This window comes from Magallana gigas, chromosome 5 (assembly GCF_963853765.1).
Source record: "Magallana gigas chromosome 5, xbMagGiga1.1, whole genome shotgun sequence".
Taxonomy (NCBI): Eukaryota; Metazoa; Mollusca; class Bivalvia; order Ostreida; family Ostreidae; genus Magallana; species Magallana gigas.
In genome coordinates this window covers 41,092,602-41,109,573 of record NC_088857.1, presented here as the reverse complement: position 1 = coordinate 41,109,573, position 16,972 = coordinate 41,092,602, and the positions used below count along the sequence as shown (strand labels likewise).

The following is a 16,972-nucleotide window of genomic DNA, read 5'->3' as shown; positions in this document are numbered from 1 at the left end:
ATGTCGCTGTGATTGCCAGACCGTTAGCATATTCGTTGTCTTCTAGAGTGGACAAAAATTTCCAGCAGATACTACTGTTCCTGTTGTTTTTGTTCCGAAATATCCCGTCGATCACAATAATGAACCGGAACCCAGATATAACACGTAGTGTATCCCTGTCTCACTCCTGTCTGAACTTCGAAACTGTTGGTTCCATTACACGGCTGGTAAATTCATATTTCTGGAACCCCGCATTGCTTTAGTATAACCTATAAAATGACCCTTACTTATTCTGTAAATACTTTCTTGCACTCTACAGAGCTTTAGAACAGGATTTTCTTTGTTGTTTTTCATTAAGGAAAATATCATGTACCCAATATATAATAAGGTTGAAAATGCAATAGGCACATATTTATACATGCAATACTATGCCAAAAAAGACTAAGTTCAACGGCTGGTATTTTTGTATTAATTATCAAAAAATCAAAATCTAACTGATATTCAATATACATTTCTGATATATTCACAAATTGATCTGCAAAACAAAAGCTCCCCATCTATCTTAAACAATAAAGGTACCCTATTGGCAGCTGCCCGCCCACTCGCCATTTTCACCAAACCAAAACCTTAAAACAAGAAATTGGTATTTTTTAGCGCATGCTTCATTTCGATGGCAACTTTTTGCGATTGATATTACCGGTACTCAGTCTTGAGTAAATGATTAAAATGTAAACACCAAAAATGAGCAGGATAGCCAAAGTCAAAAGAGCCAGCTCTGTAGCAATCACCGTGGTAAAAACAATTCAGACACCATAGCAATGTCGGTGTCCAAATTGTTCTCACCACAGGTTGTACTCATTTAATATTTACTGTTCATTTCGTCCTCCACATTGTTTGTAATATTTGGCAATTTTCACTTACTTTTCTCTGCTAAACGTGCATTTTCATTTCCATTGGCAACCCACAATAATCCGAAAACTCTGGTGAAAACTCAACCAAACCTGAAGTGTTCGTAATATCCAGCAAAGACCGAGGTCTCGGGTCGCAACCAGAAGTTAAGATAGCTACTATACATATTTCCTAACAACATGAGAGTTAGATAAAAATCATCCATCACAACGACAAGACAAATGAATGTTTGTATATTCCATATAATCAATACAGTATTGGCTGGACACATATAATCAATACAGTATTGGCTGGACAAAATACATGACGTCATGTCCAGTTGCTCAGTCTAAAATACCCACGTTTCTACAATCTTAAAACAATAAGATTCTCTTTATTTCTAGATGACTTTTATTTTTACATGCAATAAACACATGTAATAAAAATAATAGCTGGTACTAGTATAACATGGCTTGTAGGCCAGTACTGAAGGATAGACAATAATTTTCTAACATGGTTTCAACGTAATGGAACATTATTGCAAAAGTGTGCTTTAAACTGTAAAAGATTTTATTTGTTTTTGTGTTAATATCAGTATAAACTTGGACATTTCTGAAGAACAAATAAATACACAACATCCACACACACTTCTTTTAGCTTTCATAACCTCACTGGCATACAATACAAAGTGTAACAGGTGACTGAAACGTTGCATCATAATTAATATTTACCAGATTTCAATGTAATGAATAAATGCAACTAGGACTTGTCAACTAATTTGACTGAAGAGAGGGGTCTTACCTCCAAAATATATTAAATTTGCAATCAACAGTATGGACATCATCACACAAACACAAATCTATCAAATCATATATATTGGTGCCTTACCAATAATGCCTATAAGGTTCATGCATACATAAATCAGATGCATACAACTTGCTATTGATGTTCTGATTAGAAAACAGTATTCTTCCAGAATATTGAATTACAATGGTTTAAAAATATATCATTCTGAATTCACCATGAAAATTACTTTAAGAGACATTCCAGCCGTTACAAAGATTGGAAAATTAAATAAAAATAAAAGATCCTTAAGTTTTTAGAGCAATGTAACCTCTGATATAAAGATATCACTAAAAGAATTCATACTTAATATAATTAAATTTCAACAAAAAGACTTTCAAAACAAATTTGTTACACTCATAAAATGATCATGCATGTAAAATCCCACAATCCAAGCTATAAAACAAATATTCAACAAAAAATGAAGAGGATATGAACAATAGGATGTTTGACTGTAAAATCTGATTATCTGCACTTTAAGGTCAAGATCTAGTAAATGAAAAAGTGCCTTCAGGTTTTAGAAGTTCAGGATATAAATTCTTTGAATGATGTTTCATAACAATAGCTCTGTTTGATAGGGTGTATCAGGGCTTAAATGTTAGGTAAACACAACGAAGAGTCATGTTTTTAACTGTCAATTTATATATAATATGAAGGAAATAAGTAACAAATCTCAAAGTTTTGTTCATTTTTGACCAATGAAATAAATCTAGAATGCCTACAGTCTCTCCAAAAATGGCAATAAACAAGCTCTTGACCTGACCTTTAAAATGATGTCGAATTGAATATAAGTTTGTTTCAGGATTACTCTTCCAATGATTTAATAGAATGTCAAGAAACTGTTTTATTTTTTTCTTAATTCATTTAACTCCGTAAAGAAAGTATGGGGGGAAAATTAACAAATCAATTGTGACATCATAATGGTTTGGCCATCAAAAAGACACTCTGGAATCATTTACTATATCTTGACTTTGATTAACTAAAATTACTATGTAGTTTTAATGTTGACATTTCTACTGACATTGAAAGACTTTGATAAAACAATTAACACATAATACATGTAGTAATAAAAGGCACCATATATGGATAACAGTGGCTTTACCATCTCGTAACACAATATATGGAAGTTTGTTTGAAGAATTTGATCTATCACATCTATTGCACTTTTTGTTCTGTTGTCTCAACTAAATCTGAAAGACATGATTAAAAGGAAAAAAATCAAAACTATTTTTATGACTTTAATATGATAATAATAAAAAATAACTCATGTTTAAAAATCTTTATGGGATTAACATCATCTTCATGTATGAACGTTATCATTATAATATCAACCCCTCCCCACCCCCTCCCATATCATGATACATTATCGATACTTCATACTCTGATCAACAGACTGAATCAGAAAATAATTCTCATACTTTTTGTTGAGTTTTTCTTATGTATATACATAAAAAAAATACACCTACCTAAATTCTCCATGACCTTAAACTTCTCAGTGCGAATTATCTTGTCACTTTCCTGGTTGAACTCACATACTTTCAAATGTTCCGACAAGACTCCATCTCCAATCATTTTCCATTTTCTGATAGGGGTCATACTCTTACTAAAACTCCATTTCTACAGTGTAAAAACCCAGTTATGTTAATCATTCAGGGCATGAGAGGACGTACTACATAATGCACAGTATCTCTATTATCTGGAAAGTAAAACCATTTCTACATAAAAGCTTAGAAAATAAAGACATACACTATGCATGAGAAAGATTTCATTATCATTGTGCAAATAGTTTAAGATAAACAGAACCCTGGATCCATTTCATTTTCATTTGCTTACCAGTGTACACTATTCCCAAACACCAAAAATTTACCACAATATGGGCTCATCATGATAAATTTGTTACCACCCCTATGTATTATAAAATAAAGGGAAGTCAAATTAAAAGCAAGAGGAAAATATATGTGAAGAACCCCTCTGATTTTACTGTATTTCATTTTAAAGGGACTTGGACATGATTTGAGTTCAAAATTTTATTTTTTGTTTTTTATGTAAAAACTGGTTTACTTGTGCATTTTGAATGATTGACCAAAATTTGGATGTTTGAAGTCAAGCCTTAAGAGAAATGCAGAGGTTAGAATTCTTTGTTATGTAAACAAAGCTCGAGTCTTATATTTGTTTACAAATAATGGTAAGTAATTAATTATCATTTATTTGACAAAATGACTTGTGGCAAACAAGATAAACTGATTTAATGTATTCATGAATAATATTACAACAGAGAAAAGCAACATTTGATTGAAACTTATACCAGTATGACCCATATGTTAACAATTACAAGGCTCGATCTTTGTTTACAAAACAAAGAATTTTAAACTCTGTATCTTGCTTATAACTTAACATTTGACTTTCAAGTTTTGACAAAGCATTAAATATACCCCTAATAACCATTCTAAACAATATGAATCGAAAAATAAAATTTTAAATTTTGAGCTCAAATCGTGTCCAAGTCCGAAAAAAGAACCAATTTAAAATAACATGATCGTTTATCAAATATTGACCAGTACATAACATGTATACCCTTTAACACAATTTATTGTCAATTATCTTCATCAAGTTATTGACTGATCATTTCCAAATTAAAAACTTACATAACACAAGCTTCATCTTTTAATATTAAGACATGTAAAGACACTTACATTCTCTTTGACGTGCCAAGAGTTACTATGTTCAAGTTTTTCCCATTCCATCAGAACCATTCCTTTTTCTTGCAACAAAGAGGCACATATATTTCTTAGCCCCCTACAAGTCAGTGATAGATTGTTTAAGCTAAAGCCATCCAGATAACAAATGATATGTTCTAAGATTTCCACTGGCAGAGTGATCAATTTCAATGCTTCTCTCTCTTGAGACATCCTGCTTGGTACATCTGGTCCAGATGCTCGTCGGAACCTTGGAATGACCTTGATAAGAGAGTCATATTTGGAAGACGTAACAATTTCAGGAGTGGCTTCTCTAAGTCGTCGAATCTTGTCTGAATCTTTATTCCCTGAGGCTGGTAGATCATCAATGCATTCAGTTATTTCAGGCTCATTTTCCTCTCCAATTGTGAGGCCAAAACTACCTAACAGAGAACTGTGTATAATCTTTCCTCTTGGTATAAGAGGGACAAGCTTGCGATGAGTAAAACTACAGCCCAAATAAGCAAGGGGACATCTTTGCTCCATAACTCCATTCAAACCACTGTGTATTTCATTGTGAACATTTTTGAAATGCCATGCAATCTCATCTCTCCTAAAACTCTGACCACAGTGAAATGGGAATAGTTTTGATCCACTAGAATAGCTTTCCATAGTAAGGCACACACCTAAAAGTTCATGAAGTTGAATTTTTCTCTTGTAGAGGTTGACTAATTTGTCTTCATCACTACCCCCTTCTTCTAAACTCTCCTCTTTCATTTCAGTGGAAGTGGATTGCATCACTTTTTCCTCCTCTTGCTGTTGACGAGAGGTTGCTAGTAATTCTTCCATCTTTTTCTGTCTTTCTCTTTCAATACTGCTTAATCTTCGAAGACCTGCAAGCCCCATTTGGGATGAAATGTAATCTACACCTGTATCACCTAACTTTGAGGAGGCATGTGCTTTTGCAAAATTATTTCTATCATCACAGACTGGATCTTTGGCACAATAATCATTGTCTTTTGGTGATGGTGAAAAAATTCCATGATATAGAGATTTTTGAAGACCTGGAGGAAACTCGCTGGTTTTCCATGGCACGTCATCAGCCATCTCTTTTGCTTTTACAGACGGCTCTGATTTTTCTGAAGCCATTTTTTCTAACAGCATACGTTGATCTCGTAGTGCTAAGGCAACATCTAGCTGTCCACATTGTACATGTGGATTATTCAACGGCAGAGGTGCTTTAACACGTAAATCACTCGAATGCATTGGCCATCTGTGCCATTCAATCATACACTTAACAACACTTGCAGGACAAGTGCTAATGTGGTTAGCCTGTTGATCCCTAGATATCTCAAAGGGACATCCATATATACAGTTGATACAGGGAACTTTTTTTCTCATGCAGAAATTTTCATGCTCATCAAGTTTGCATCTGTGAAACCTCTGACCACAAGAATATGGACAGTCTATTAATGAACAACTACTGAGTCCATCCGGAGTTATGTTACAGTATCTATTGACACAAGCTGTGCAGTGGGCATGAAGAAGACCAAGAGTGGCAGCATGCTTCTCCTCTTCTGACAATTTTAGATTCTCTCTGCTAATAGGATCCTCTTGAGATATCTTATGGAAATCTAAAAATAATTCACAAAAAATCAGACAAATTACAGAGTGCTGAATAAAATATGCTGAAGAATTTTCGTCCTTCGATATAAATCACCTTGGTAGAGATGGGGAAATGATAAATGATTAACACCACATAATCGGGGTGCAATGACCATAATGGGAAGGTATCCGGTTCGTTCGCCCTACCTACCTGTTTGCTCGAATCCGTTTGCCTTAGGTTCGTTGGCTCTGAAGTAGTTTGTTTCTCTAAATGATATATATATATATATATATATATATATATGTAGATGGAACATGAAACAATGATCCATCATATCATTATCAGGTCAGTAAACTGGTTATCATTATGTATAACTGCTATAGTAGTGTTGTTTTATGTATTTATATACATCTTCATGATCTTTAAATTAATAAAATGATCATTGTATTAAAACTAATGAGGAAGTATATAATAACACAAATATCAAAATTTATGACTACATTTATTTTCTTGTATTAAACTAGGGCGAACGGACCTTGGGCGGAAAAAACAAGGGCGAATGGACCTAGCGCGAGCAAAAACTAGGGTGAACGATGTCAAGGGTGAATGCATTGTAAGGCGAACAAATATACATTCTAATAAAAATATTGCATTGCAGCTTTTTCAGTCGGCCAGCCATGTTTACATACAATACAGTAGTGGAATGCTGTTTACACATAACAAAGAATATAGAGGTAGATGTGCGAGATATTTGCAGTAACACTTTTCCATTTAAGACAGCGAAAATGTTTTTTTGAAAATCCAGTGCTTGTGGCAAAAACTTTGGGGGTAAATCTTTCACTTTTACACATGACTTGGTTTTAAAGTACTTTGTTTTTAAGGGCATAATACCGTTATCTGCACCGCGGTGCAGATAATTTTTGACGTTATTTGACGTAACGTCAACTATCGATAAAGATGTCGAATAAGATATATATGAGGTATTTGCCTCTTTTCATCGACTTCCTGTTGATTTTATTCTTAGAGCATTATGGGAAAAAAAAATGAATTCACGGGACGGATCTAACCACTTTGTGATATATTAATATATTCGGATATATTTACATCAACAAATTTTATACATTATTATAATAAATGTATTATTTAACACAACTATGAAACAATAAGAAATAATATCATTGTTATAGAATTGTAAAAATATCTATACTAATCTGCACCGCGGTGCAGATAACAGGAGTATATATAGAGAGACGACATTCAATTTATCATATTAAATATGCCTCCAAAAAAAAAGTATTCCTGGGAAAGGGGTTTTCTTTGGGGGACAAACATCAGAAAATGGGGTTTAGAATCTTTTGGGGGAACATTCTATAGGTGAAATAAGAGACATTTGAAAAAGGCTCAAACTAATCTGCACCGCGGTGCAGATAACAGCAGTATATATAGAGAGACGACATTCAATTTATCATACTAAATATGCCTCCAAAAGCTAAGGGAAGTATTCCTGGGAAAAGGGTTTTCTTTGGGGGGCAAACATGAGAAAATGGAGTTTAGAATCTTTTTGGGGAACATTCTATAGGTGAAATAAGAGACATCAGAAAAAGACTCAAACTACTCCGCACCGCGGTGCAGATAACAGGAGTATATATAGAGAGACGGCACATAATTTATCATGATAAATGCGCCTCTGAAAGGAAGTATTCCCGGGAAAAGGGTTTTCTTTGGGGGGCAAACATGAGAAAATGGGGTTTAGAATCTTTTGGGGAACATTCTATAGGTAAAATAAGAGACATTTGAAAAAGGCTCAAACTAATCTGCACCGCGGTGCAGATAACAGGAGTATATATAGAGAGACGACACTCAATTTATCATGATAAATATGCCTCCAAAAGGGAAGTATTCCCGGGAGAAGGGTTTTCTTTGGGGGACAAACATCAGAAAATGGGGTTTAGAATCTTTTTGGGGAACATTCTATAGGTGAAATAAGAGACATTTGAAAAAAGGCTCAAACTAATCTGCACCGCGGTGCAGATAACAGGAGTATATATAGAGAGACGTCATTCAATTTATCATACTAAATATGCCTCCAAAAGGGAAGTATTCCCGGGAAAAGGGTTTTCTTTGGGGGACAAACATGAGAAAATGGGGTTTAGAATCTTTTGGGGGGGACATTCTATAGGTGAAATAAGAGACATCAGAAAAAGAAGAATTTTGAAAACTGAGTAAGCCGGGTTTTTTTCTTTACAAAACACGTTCAGATTGTGTTCGGTTTATTTCGTTTCGATTTGTGAAGGAATAAAATAAATTGTTGAAATCAAAAGTAAATTAAATTTACATGTACATAATAATAAATATTAATCTAAATGATATTTATTATGCCTCACGTAAACGGATGGGACAGCAGGCATTAATGAATATGCCCATAGTGTCCATAGCATATATGCACATTTCAAAATATTTAATCGTTATCATTTGGATTTAGTTTGTTTGACATTTCAGGGAATTAAAAGAAAATATGGATAGTGAAAAGCCGTTTATTCCGTGATAACACGAAAACTTGAACAAGCATAATTGTACGATATAAGCTTCTGTTTTAAGTAAAAAGCAGTTTATTCCGTTAATAAACAACCTTATAACCATACACGTAATAAGCAGAGCTCGGTGTCATGTAAATGGCCTTTCATCCCTTCACGGAATAAGCTGCTATTTTACTTAAATAACCGGGTTTTTCTTCTTTCTGTAATAACACAAAAATAAAAATCAGCACAAACGGAATAAGCTGCAATTATACTATTTACTTTTATTCGCATATTCGCTAGCGAAGGGTCAGAAACCCTTGGCTAGCGAAGATGTTTCATTTGGTCACAACACAGAATCTGAAATATTGTCATACACGGAACCACATTAAATCTTAAGCATACGTCTCTACATGTACCTCCGGTAAATTGAACGATATTATTTTTTTCTCAAAGAAGAGATTTATATACTTTGTAAGCAACTTACACTCAACGTCAACAACGTCAAATAACGTCATAAATTATCTGCACCGCGGTGCAGATAACGGTATTATGCCTTTTTAAATACTTTTTAGTTTTACTTGTACTTATTCTGCCAAACTTTACATCTAATTTATTTCAATCTAAATCCAAAAAAAAATCTCCATTTTACCAAGCGCCATGGCAGGAATATATTGCTTTGAAAATATAATATAACCCTATCGACTGAATATCTTAAAACATTACGTGATTCAACCTCCTCATCGTCAACATGATGAGCTTGACCAGAGCATCATTAGTTTATGTAACATGGGTATATCACCAGCTACATAATTTTTTTTAAAAATATTCAAGTGGCGAACTTGATCTTACCATATAATGACATATTTGTTATCGAGTCCGCTGCATTCAAACTTTTAATAAAGTTTGTTTACTATCTGTCTCCCACTCCTGTTGATATTGATCAGGATCAAATTACTATTTGGCTAATTCATTCATCATATATTTCGACAAATCTTTATTTCAGAGGTAAAATTAAGAAATGCATTTCTATAATGATAAATTTTATTTCTACCTTAAACAGAATAAATCATTATTATAATATATCGTATTAAACACTTTCTACAATGTTTTATGGTGAAAAAAAGAAAACATGGGGGTTAGCATGTATTGTACAAGTTACTATTCTTTAAAACACTTTCGTGATTAAGACAATTGAGGAAGTGAAAGTTGCACCCTGAAAGTTGACTGATCTTGATTATCCTTTTAAATTCCTTATTAATAACATTCATAACTGTTATTTGTTCGGATTCGTCCATTTCCTTTTCTTAAATATACCAACATGACTGTGATGGAATTTTTCGGCTGTACTTTTATAGCGTTTGGACCTCCCTTTGCTTTGTTTGTTTTCACAATTGCAAGAGATCCTCTTCGAATCATAGTGCTTATTGCAAGGTGTTTTTATTATACCGTTTGTTTCTATATTTATTTCATATGAATGGTAGCCCTAATGTGCAAAGTTATTTTCATATGGTCATATTCAAAGATTTCTTTTAAAGATATTTGAACAGTGTTAAACATGTTTGTTTGTTTATCATGTTTATTGACTTAAAACTTTCTCTTTTCAGTGGATTTTTTTGGTTGCTATCACTTTTGGTATCCTCAATATTGTGGTATGCTGTAGTTCCACTCAGAGAGCAGTTGGTTTTTGGTCTGGTTTTCTCAGTTCTGTTTCAAGAAGCATTTAGATTTCTATTCTACAAACTTTTAAGGTAATACTTTGGCATGTTGCTATATATTTATTATTTTATGCTAGAAATGTACTCTGCAATTACACCGTTTTTTTGACATATATTTAAGAAATAAAGTATGAGTTTTCGTGAATGTTGCAGAATAACCTCCGATGTCGAGAAATGTTGTTTTAAAATATAAAAGCCAAGGCGTTAGCCGAGGTTTTTATATTTCAAACAACATTTCGAGACTGAGGAGGTAATCCTGGAACATTCACGAAAACAATAACTTTTTTTCTATTCTACTAACAGCCCAGTATTTCTACAGATCGTTTCTCCTATAGAGAGAAGATCTAGGTCATTTTGATGGCTGTTCCGTGTAACCCCAATGGTTTTGTTAGTAATGTTTACATGTGTATCGATGAAAGGAATCACATGCAGAAGACAGACTTTTTAATACTCTTCACTTATTTATAAAATATCTTTGAATCACATTCCTAATATTTTAAGGGCAATTTAATACGTTTATTACTAGTACACGTTATATATTTTATGTAAAAACACGCAGTGAAAATGTGCTAGGGAGGTCCTAGGAACAGCCGTATTGATCTCTTAGAAATAAAGATTTGAGGCAATACACATTGCTTTGACTGGAACTAACACGTGAAATTGACATGGTTATAAAACTTTTTACGGTTTAAAGTTGTACTTCCATGATCAGTGCGAGACAAATAGGTATTTCTGATCTGATAATTTACTGATGACGTTCGTGGTATATTGGAGAATAATGGCCGCGGCATCTCTTTGATCTCGGCAATAACTGTAGTAGAATAATATGTAATATACACATATAACAAATTGATTCTTTGTTTTGCAGAAAGGCAGATGATGGCTTGCAGAAAGTTAGCCAAACAGGGCAAGAAATGCACATGACTCCCAGAGATATCACAAATAAACATATTATGGCTTATGGTAATGAAGCATTATTCCAGATTAATCATGATTTAGGCATTATATAAGTACAGACAATTATCATGTTAATAAAACATGTTGATAATGAAGGTCAAATAAAAATTCATCTAACAAATGTTTAGCTAGATCAACTTTCCTCAGTGTAGATCATATTGGTTTTGTGTTTACCGAGTATTTCTTCATATGATTTAATGTTCAAAAGGAAGAAACCTATAATTTTTCAAAAACTAATTCAGTTAGAATTGTTTGCAAAATTTCATTGTCATTAAGATTTCCATGGAAATCTTGTATTTTATAGTACAAAAAGTATTAGAACATTGAAAGACATATGATATTCTGATACATGTACTTTTATTGGTCAAATAAGTTGCAATTTGTACTAATAATTGTCAAATAAGTTGCAGTAATTTATTAAAGAATTTTAGAGTTTACATTTAAGTTATAAACTTGTGTTTTATGGGACTGTAATAAGGTCAAAAACCATTGGCTTACAGATGGCTGACATATTGGTTTTTTAATTACGGTTACCACATTTATGTTTCAGTCTCTGGTCTTGGATTTGGGATCTTGTCTGGAGCTTTCTCCACTGTCAACGTTTTAGCTGATATGGTTGGTCCTGGAACCATTGGTATATATGGGGACTCAAAGTACTTCTTTGTTGCTACAGGTAATCAAAATGTAACATGTTTCAAGTTTTATATTGTCCTGAATTTCAACATTTAAATCATTTCGTCATTATGCAGCCAATTACCATCATAGTGGAACTTACTTATTTTAACTGCAACATATACCAGTCTTGTTTTTTTTCAGCTTTTTTGACATTAAGTTTCATACTTTTACACACATTCTGGGGAGTTATTTTCTTTAATGGGCTGGACAAGAAACAATACTACATGGTGGCCCTTGTGGTTGGATCCCATATGCTTCTGTCATGTCTGGTAAGTTAGGATCAAAATAATATGAAGAGGCATTATCAATATACATGTATATTCACATCGTTAAGTATTTTCCCATTTTCCTCAGAAGAATAGTTGTAGATTAATGAGAAATTTGATAATTTGACAATTGATAAGTTAAGAACCGTTCATCAGTTCTTATTACAAAATAATGTAATAGAAATGTATTTAGAATATTTTAAAAGTTTGATCCATTGTCAAACTTATTAAACCCAAATAATCTGTCATTTCTTTCTGTAGTTTGTAACTTTTGTCATGTCTTCCTGAAGTAACAGTAATATAATGACTTTTGGAATGCTACAATATATAGTAACAAGTGAACTTTCTCTTTTGCAGACCCTTTTGAACCAGAAAACCTCCTCGCGGGACAGCCCCTTGTACCTGGCTAGTATTCTCCCTGCTTATGTCATGACAGTCATCATGGGAGTCCTAGCATACTACATAGCCGGAGGCTCATTGGCTAATGTCCGGAGTTGCTTCCCTTGTGGAAATGCCCGCAAATATGAGATTGACTGAGTTTTATGAGAACTAATATCATTACATCTTGCATTGAAATTATTGTCTCTATATTTTGTTATTTTCAAATTCTTTTCTGTCATTTTGTTTTTTTTTATTTTTGAATGTCATTTTCAGAAAATAAAATTGTTGTAGTAATGTTTTTTATGCAATTTTTTAGTGTTTAGCTAATATGTTTCTTTGTAGTTTGGTTGAGGAGGAGAAATAGGTGTTCATGTTGAGTAAATGAGTTAATCAAATGTTTATTTTAGAAACCTATAAACCTCCTTGTGTAAATATTGAAAACAATCGTCATTTTAAACAAGACACTGAATGGATGAGCAAAGTGTTTTAAGATATTGCAGACAAGATATTTATATGCTTAATGTTGATTGAGTTTTGACCTTTGTGACCTCAAAATTGGTACAGGTCCTCTACTTTTTTAAAGCTGACATGAATTCAAAAAAGTACTTGGTAGCTATATTACGGTAGTTATGATTGCTCCTCAGCTGCCACTGGGGTATATTATATACCGGTTGATAATGTTATGGTATGTTGCTTTCTGATCCAGGCATTTAGGATGCACAGACTTCTAAATGCATGAACTATACTTCTTAATAATAAGTTTCAAAACTTAAAAAAAATTAAAATTAAAAACATAGTCAAAAGAAAATGGAAGCATGACTTGCCACGGTAAAACTAGCCGAATCATTATGCATAGATAGTGCTGCCTTACTTCATGTGCACATCAAATACATGCATCATTCATACAGATTGATTGCATAACACTTCACTGCACATGTGCTGTATTACAACAGTAGGAGACTTTTTTGATTTTTGAAAATATGTGTACCTGGATTTCAATCTGTTTTGCTGGTTGTTCATTGAATGTTCCTAACCATTGCAGTGGTCGACATATTTTCTTTAAAACCATGTTTCTACAAATCTTTGTGTCCAATGTAACACATTCAGGTGAATGAAATAATAGGATGAAGCATGAATAGTGTTCTAGGTCTTATACATGTATAGGGGGTGTGTAGCGATGAGAAAACAATAGAAATTGACAACTAATAAGGCAGTAGTCGGAGATGAAAGGGGAAAAATGCACATTTATGACTTCATGTCAGGTTTAAGAATACCACTTTATCTTTAAAACCGTAATGCATCTTCTAATTCATTGGAGTGTATGTGTATCAAGTTGAAAGTATTTCAAGCCAATGTTTTCAAGATGTTTAGTCAGCAACATCTATGTAGGTTCAAATTAGTTTCGTCCTTTGTCTTGTGATCTGAAAATCAAAGATACAAGTACTATTTAACCCATTAAGGTTACCTTTGTACCAGATTTGCCGTCTGTCAAATAGTTCTTGAGATGTTGAAAGAACACTAACCAGTACCCTCTGGTTTATATTTAGGGGTGTTCAACTCTTGACCTTTGACCTTAAATTCACTAGGGGTCAATTACTCATTAGGGGGTGCCTATGTGCCAAGTTTGAAGTCTGTTAGCTAATAGTGTCTTGATATATAGTTTGGACAACACATCAGATATTTGCAGTATCTTGTATTCTATACCCAATTCCCCTTTATCAGACATAAAACAATCCAATTTTTGGGATAGTATTTATTGAATATGAACTCTTATCATTGTTACAGAGCATTATCCATCGCTGTCACTACTGGAGGACTTCCTACTCCTCTGTTTGTGCTTTTTAAGTTTCTACAATACCCACAAAAATATATGAATATCAGTTTAAGTTTGTATTTATTATAAATAGAACATAATTATCATAATAAATATATGGTTTATTATCAGAAAATGAACCACTTTACACAAGTATTCACATATCATACACTGAAAAAATCACCTTTAACCACAAGAGATAGCGGTATTTGGTTAACAACATCATAGATTAACCAATCATTTAATTAAAAAGAACAATAGCTGAACTTATGCTGCAAAATTGTTTTTTATTGAGGTGAAGCAGCATTCTCCCTAAAATTTTGACTTGTATGTCTTTCTACCTCATGTCATGATAGTGACGGACCCACCTTGTGTCGGGGACTGTCCTCATCTGACTCGGAACTCCCGTGATGCCTCTTCTTCGCTTTCTTTGATTTCTTTTCTTTTTTGTTTTTCTGTTTTTTATTTTTTCATATAAAAATAAAAATGATTTAGAAATGTTATATACATGTTGTATTATATTTACTTGCATAAACAAATAATGACATATGTAAGAACCTTTTACCGCAGATGTGTAATAATGGAAGGGTCATTTAATAACATCACATTCAAAAGCAATGTTACAAGCAACACTGATTCTTCCAGTTATCGGTATTGTTTTGTGTCTCAAAGGTCATAGTTGGTTCTGATTTGATGAGATGTTAAGTAGAGAAGAGCGATTAAATGTTGATTGCAAACAAAACTGATTACTGACTGCCCCAACTTTTTAAGCACCAAACAAGTCTGTTCAAGTTAACAGTCAAGCTCAATCACATTCTACCTTTTTCTTGGATTTGGAGGATTTTTGTTTTGGTGTTTTTTCATGTGATTCAAATGCTTCATCCTCTTCCTCTATCAAGTCATACCCCTTTCCTCCAGCCACATGGAAACAGTCCTGGGCTAAATGACCTATAAATGAAAATCATGACACGAGTAGATACATGTAGTCTCCTTCCTTTGTTTCTATGAACAGTATCTCTTAAATTAGGATTAGGCTTTAAATTACAGTAATACTAAAAGTATAAGATTGTGTATAAATACTACCTGCACATTATCAGAACTTTATTTACGAAGATACATGACCATAATCAAGCCTGTTAGATGTCACTTAAGTTTTATACTAAATAAAAATGTTTACGAAAACACAACATTTTATTTTACATGGTCTTTTGTTAGAACTATATTGTACAGGAATTTGAGAATTACCATGACCCCCACACTTTTTGCAGTTGGTGTCTAGAACTGCCCCTAACTCAATCTTTGGTCTCTCTCCTTTGTGAAACTTTCTGTTCTTCTGCAAGTCCATTCTAAAATAACATCCTAAATAATATAATGAATACAATATCTTGAATAACATTGTATTTAAACAATATTAATGTATAAAAAAGCTTCAAGTTTTATAAAAGAACATTTTGACTATTATAATAATGAGTCATTGATTACAGATGTTCTCTACTTCTAATAGCCTTCTCTTTACTGACTCAGATTATAATCATAAGTTTAATCCATATGTTAATGTTAATTTTTGCATGTTTATCATTACTTACGATGACTGTACATTTGCAGAGTCTTCATCCCGACCTGATGTTTGACTTACTACCTTCATTGACAAACCTACTTTGTTGTTCTGAAAGATCAATTCATTGAGGGTTTTTTTTTTATCATGTTGGAAAAATCAAACAGATAAAACAAATTGAAGTTTCTATGTTAATCAATGAACAAGTATTTAGTGCTGAAAGTAGTTAGTACTGAAAGAAGTACTTTATTATTCAGCCAATGGCTAATTAATAGAACAAGTTCAGTCTGCTCTTAAAATAAGCTGTTAGGGTGAATGTAAGAATTAATAGTGATGTCATTTACAACCAAGCAAAAATAACAAAAGGCAATAATAACCATTATTTAATTATCATTAATTCTGCTGTCATACCTCCACTGATATAACTTTGCAATAGACTTTTTCACCAGTGGCCAGCATTTCTGAGGGATCTTCAACTCGGCTTTTTGACATCTGGGATTTATGCACCAAGCCTAAAAAGAGCAACTATTTTATAACATGTTTAATATAACCTGTAACAATGACGCTATTCTGTTTAGAACAAACAGCAGAAAACAAACTTCTTCAACAGTAACCTGTCAATAAAATTCTGTTGATCAGACACCAAATTATAGACATTTGGAGAGTCATTCTGTAAAAGCTATACCCTATTTGGGCAATTGGCCTGATAAGAACACCCTTTACATACCCTGTTTTCTGTATCCTGGAATTTTCACAAAAACCCCATACTGTTGAACAGATGCAACCTGTCAATAGAATACTCTATTATTGTTGATCAATAAGTATTATGCCTAATGTATAGTAAAATTCATATCAAGATGGCTGTCGGTGTAGGAATTTGGAGTCTTTACCTCGCCATAAAATATGGTATGCAACTGTGGTAAGGGTTCATTTTCGTCACTATGTCGCCTTCTACCTGCCGACTGACCACCTTCTCGATCTGAATATGCACGTTTCATTTTACCAAACGATTACGATGATGATTGTAACTTTTGTTTTGTATGAGACTATTAGTACCTCCGACGTAAGAGATCCTTTTGCCATTAAAGAAAGATAACTCG

At 33.2% G+C, this 16,972-nt stretch overlaps 3 protein-coding genes across 3 annotated transcripts; 1 reads left to right on the top strand and 2 right to left on the bottom strand.

Annotated features, from left to right (window-relative positions):
- Positions 1 to 1,171: 1,171 nt before the first annotated feature.
- Positions 1,172 to 9,492, bottom strand: LOC105323269 (F-box only protein 30). The gene is made up of 4 exons (XM_066085433.1): positions 9,360 to 9,492; positions 4,404 to 6,019; positions 3,177 to 3,327; positions 1,172 to 2,900 (listed from the first exon to the last, which is right to left on the bottom strand). Exons 1-4 carry the CDS (start codon positions 9,370 to 9,372, stop codon positions 2,866 to 2,868), a joined length of 1,815 nt encoding a protein of 604 aa, XP_065941505.1. The 5' UTR covers positions 9,373 to 9,492; the 3' UTR covers positions 1,172 to 2,865.
- A 195-nt stretch (positions 9,493 to 9,687) lies between these two features.
- LOC105323270 (gamma-secretase subunit Aph-1) lies at positions 9,688 to 12,802 on the top strand. The gene is made up of 6 exons (XM_011422341.4): positions 9,688 to 9,941; positions 10,115 to 10,258; positions 11,094 to 11,188; positions 11,733 to 11,855; positions 11,999 to 12,126; positions 12,481 to 12,802. The coding sequence occupies exons 1-6, from the start codon at positions 9,829 to 9,831 to the stop codon at positions 12,658 to 12,660; spliced, it is 783 nt and encodes a 260-aa protein (XP_011420643.2). The 5' UTR covers positions 9,688 to 9,828; the 3' UTR covers positions 12,661 to 12,802.
- Positions 12,803 to 14,242: 1,440 nt separating this feature from the next.
- On the bottom strand, positions 14,243 to 16,945 carry LOC105323271 (zinc finger CCHC domain-containing protein 17). Its single transcript, XM_011422342.4, has 8 exons — positions 16,763 to 16,945; positions 16,600 to 16,657; positions 16,284 to 16,384; positions 15,904 to 15,983; positions 15,563 to 15,663; positions 15,138 to 15,265; positions 14,686 to 14,772; positions 14,243 to 14,353 (listed from the first exon to the last, which is right to left on the bottom strand). The coding sequence occupies exons 1-8, from the start codon at positions 16,868 to 16,870 to the stop codon at positions 14,294 to 14,296; spliced, it is 723 nt and encodes a 240-aa protein (XP_011420644.3). The 5' UTR covers positions 16,871 to 16,945; the 3' UTR covers positions 14,243 to 14,293.
- Positions 16,946 to 16,972: the final 27 nt, after the last annotated feature.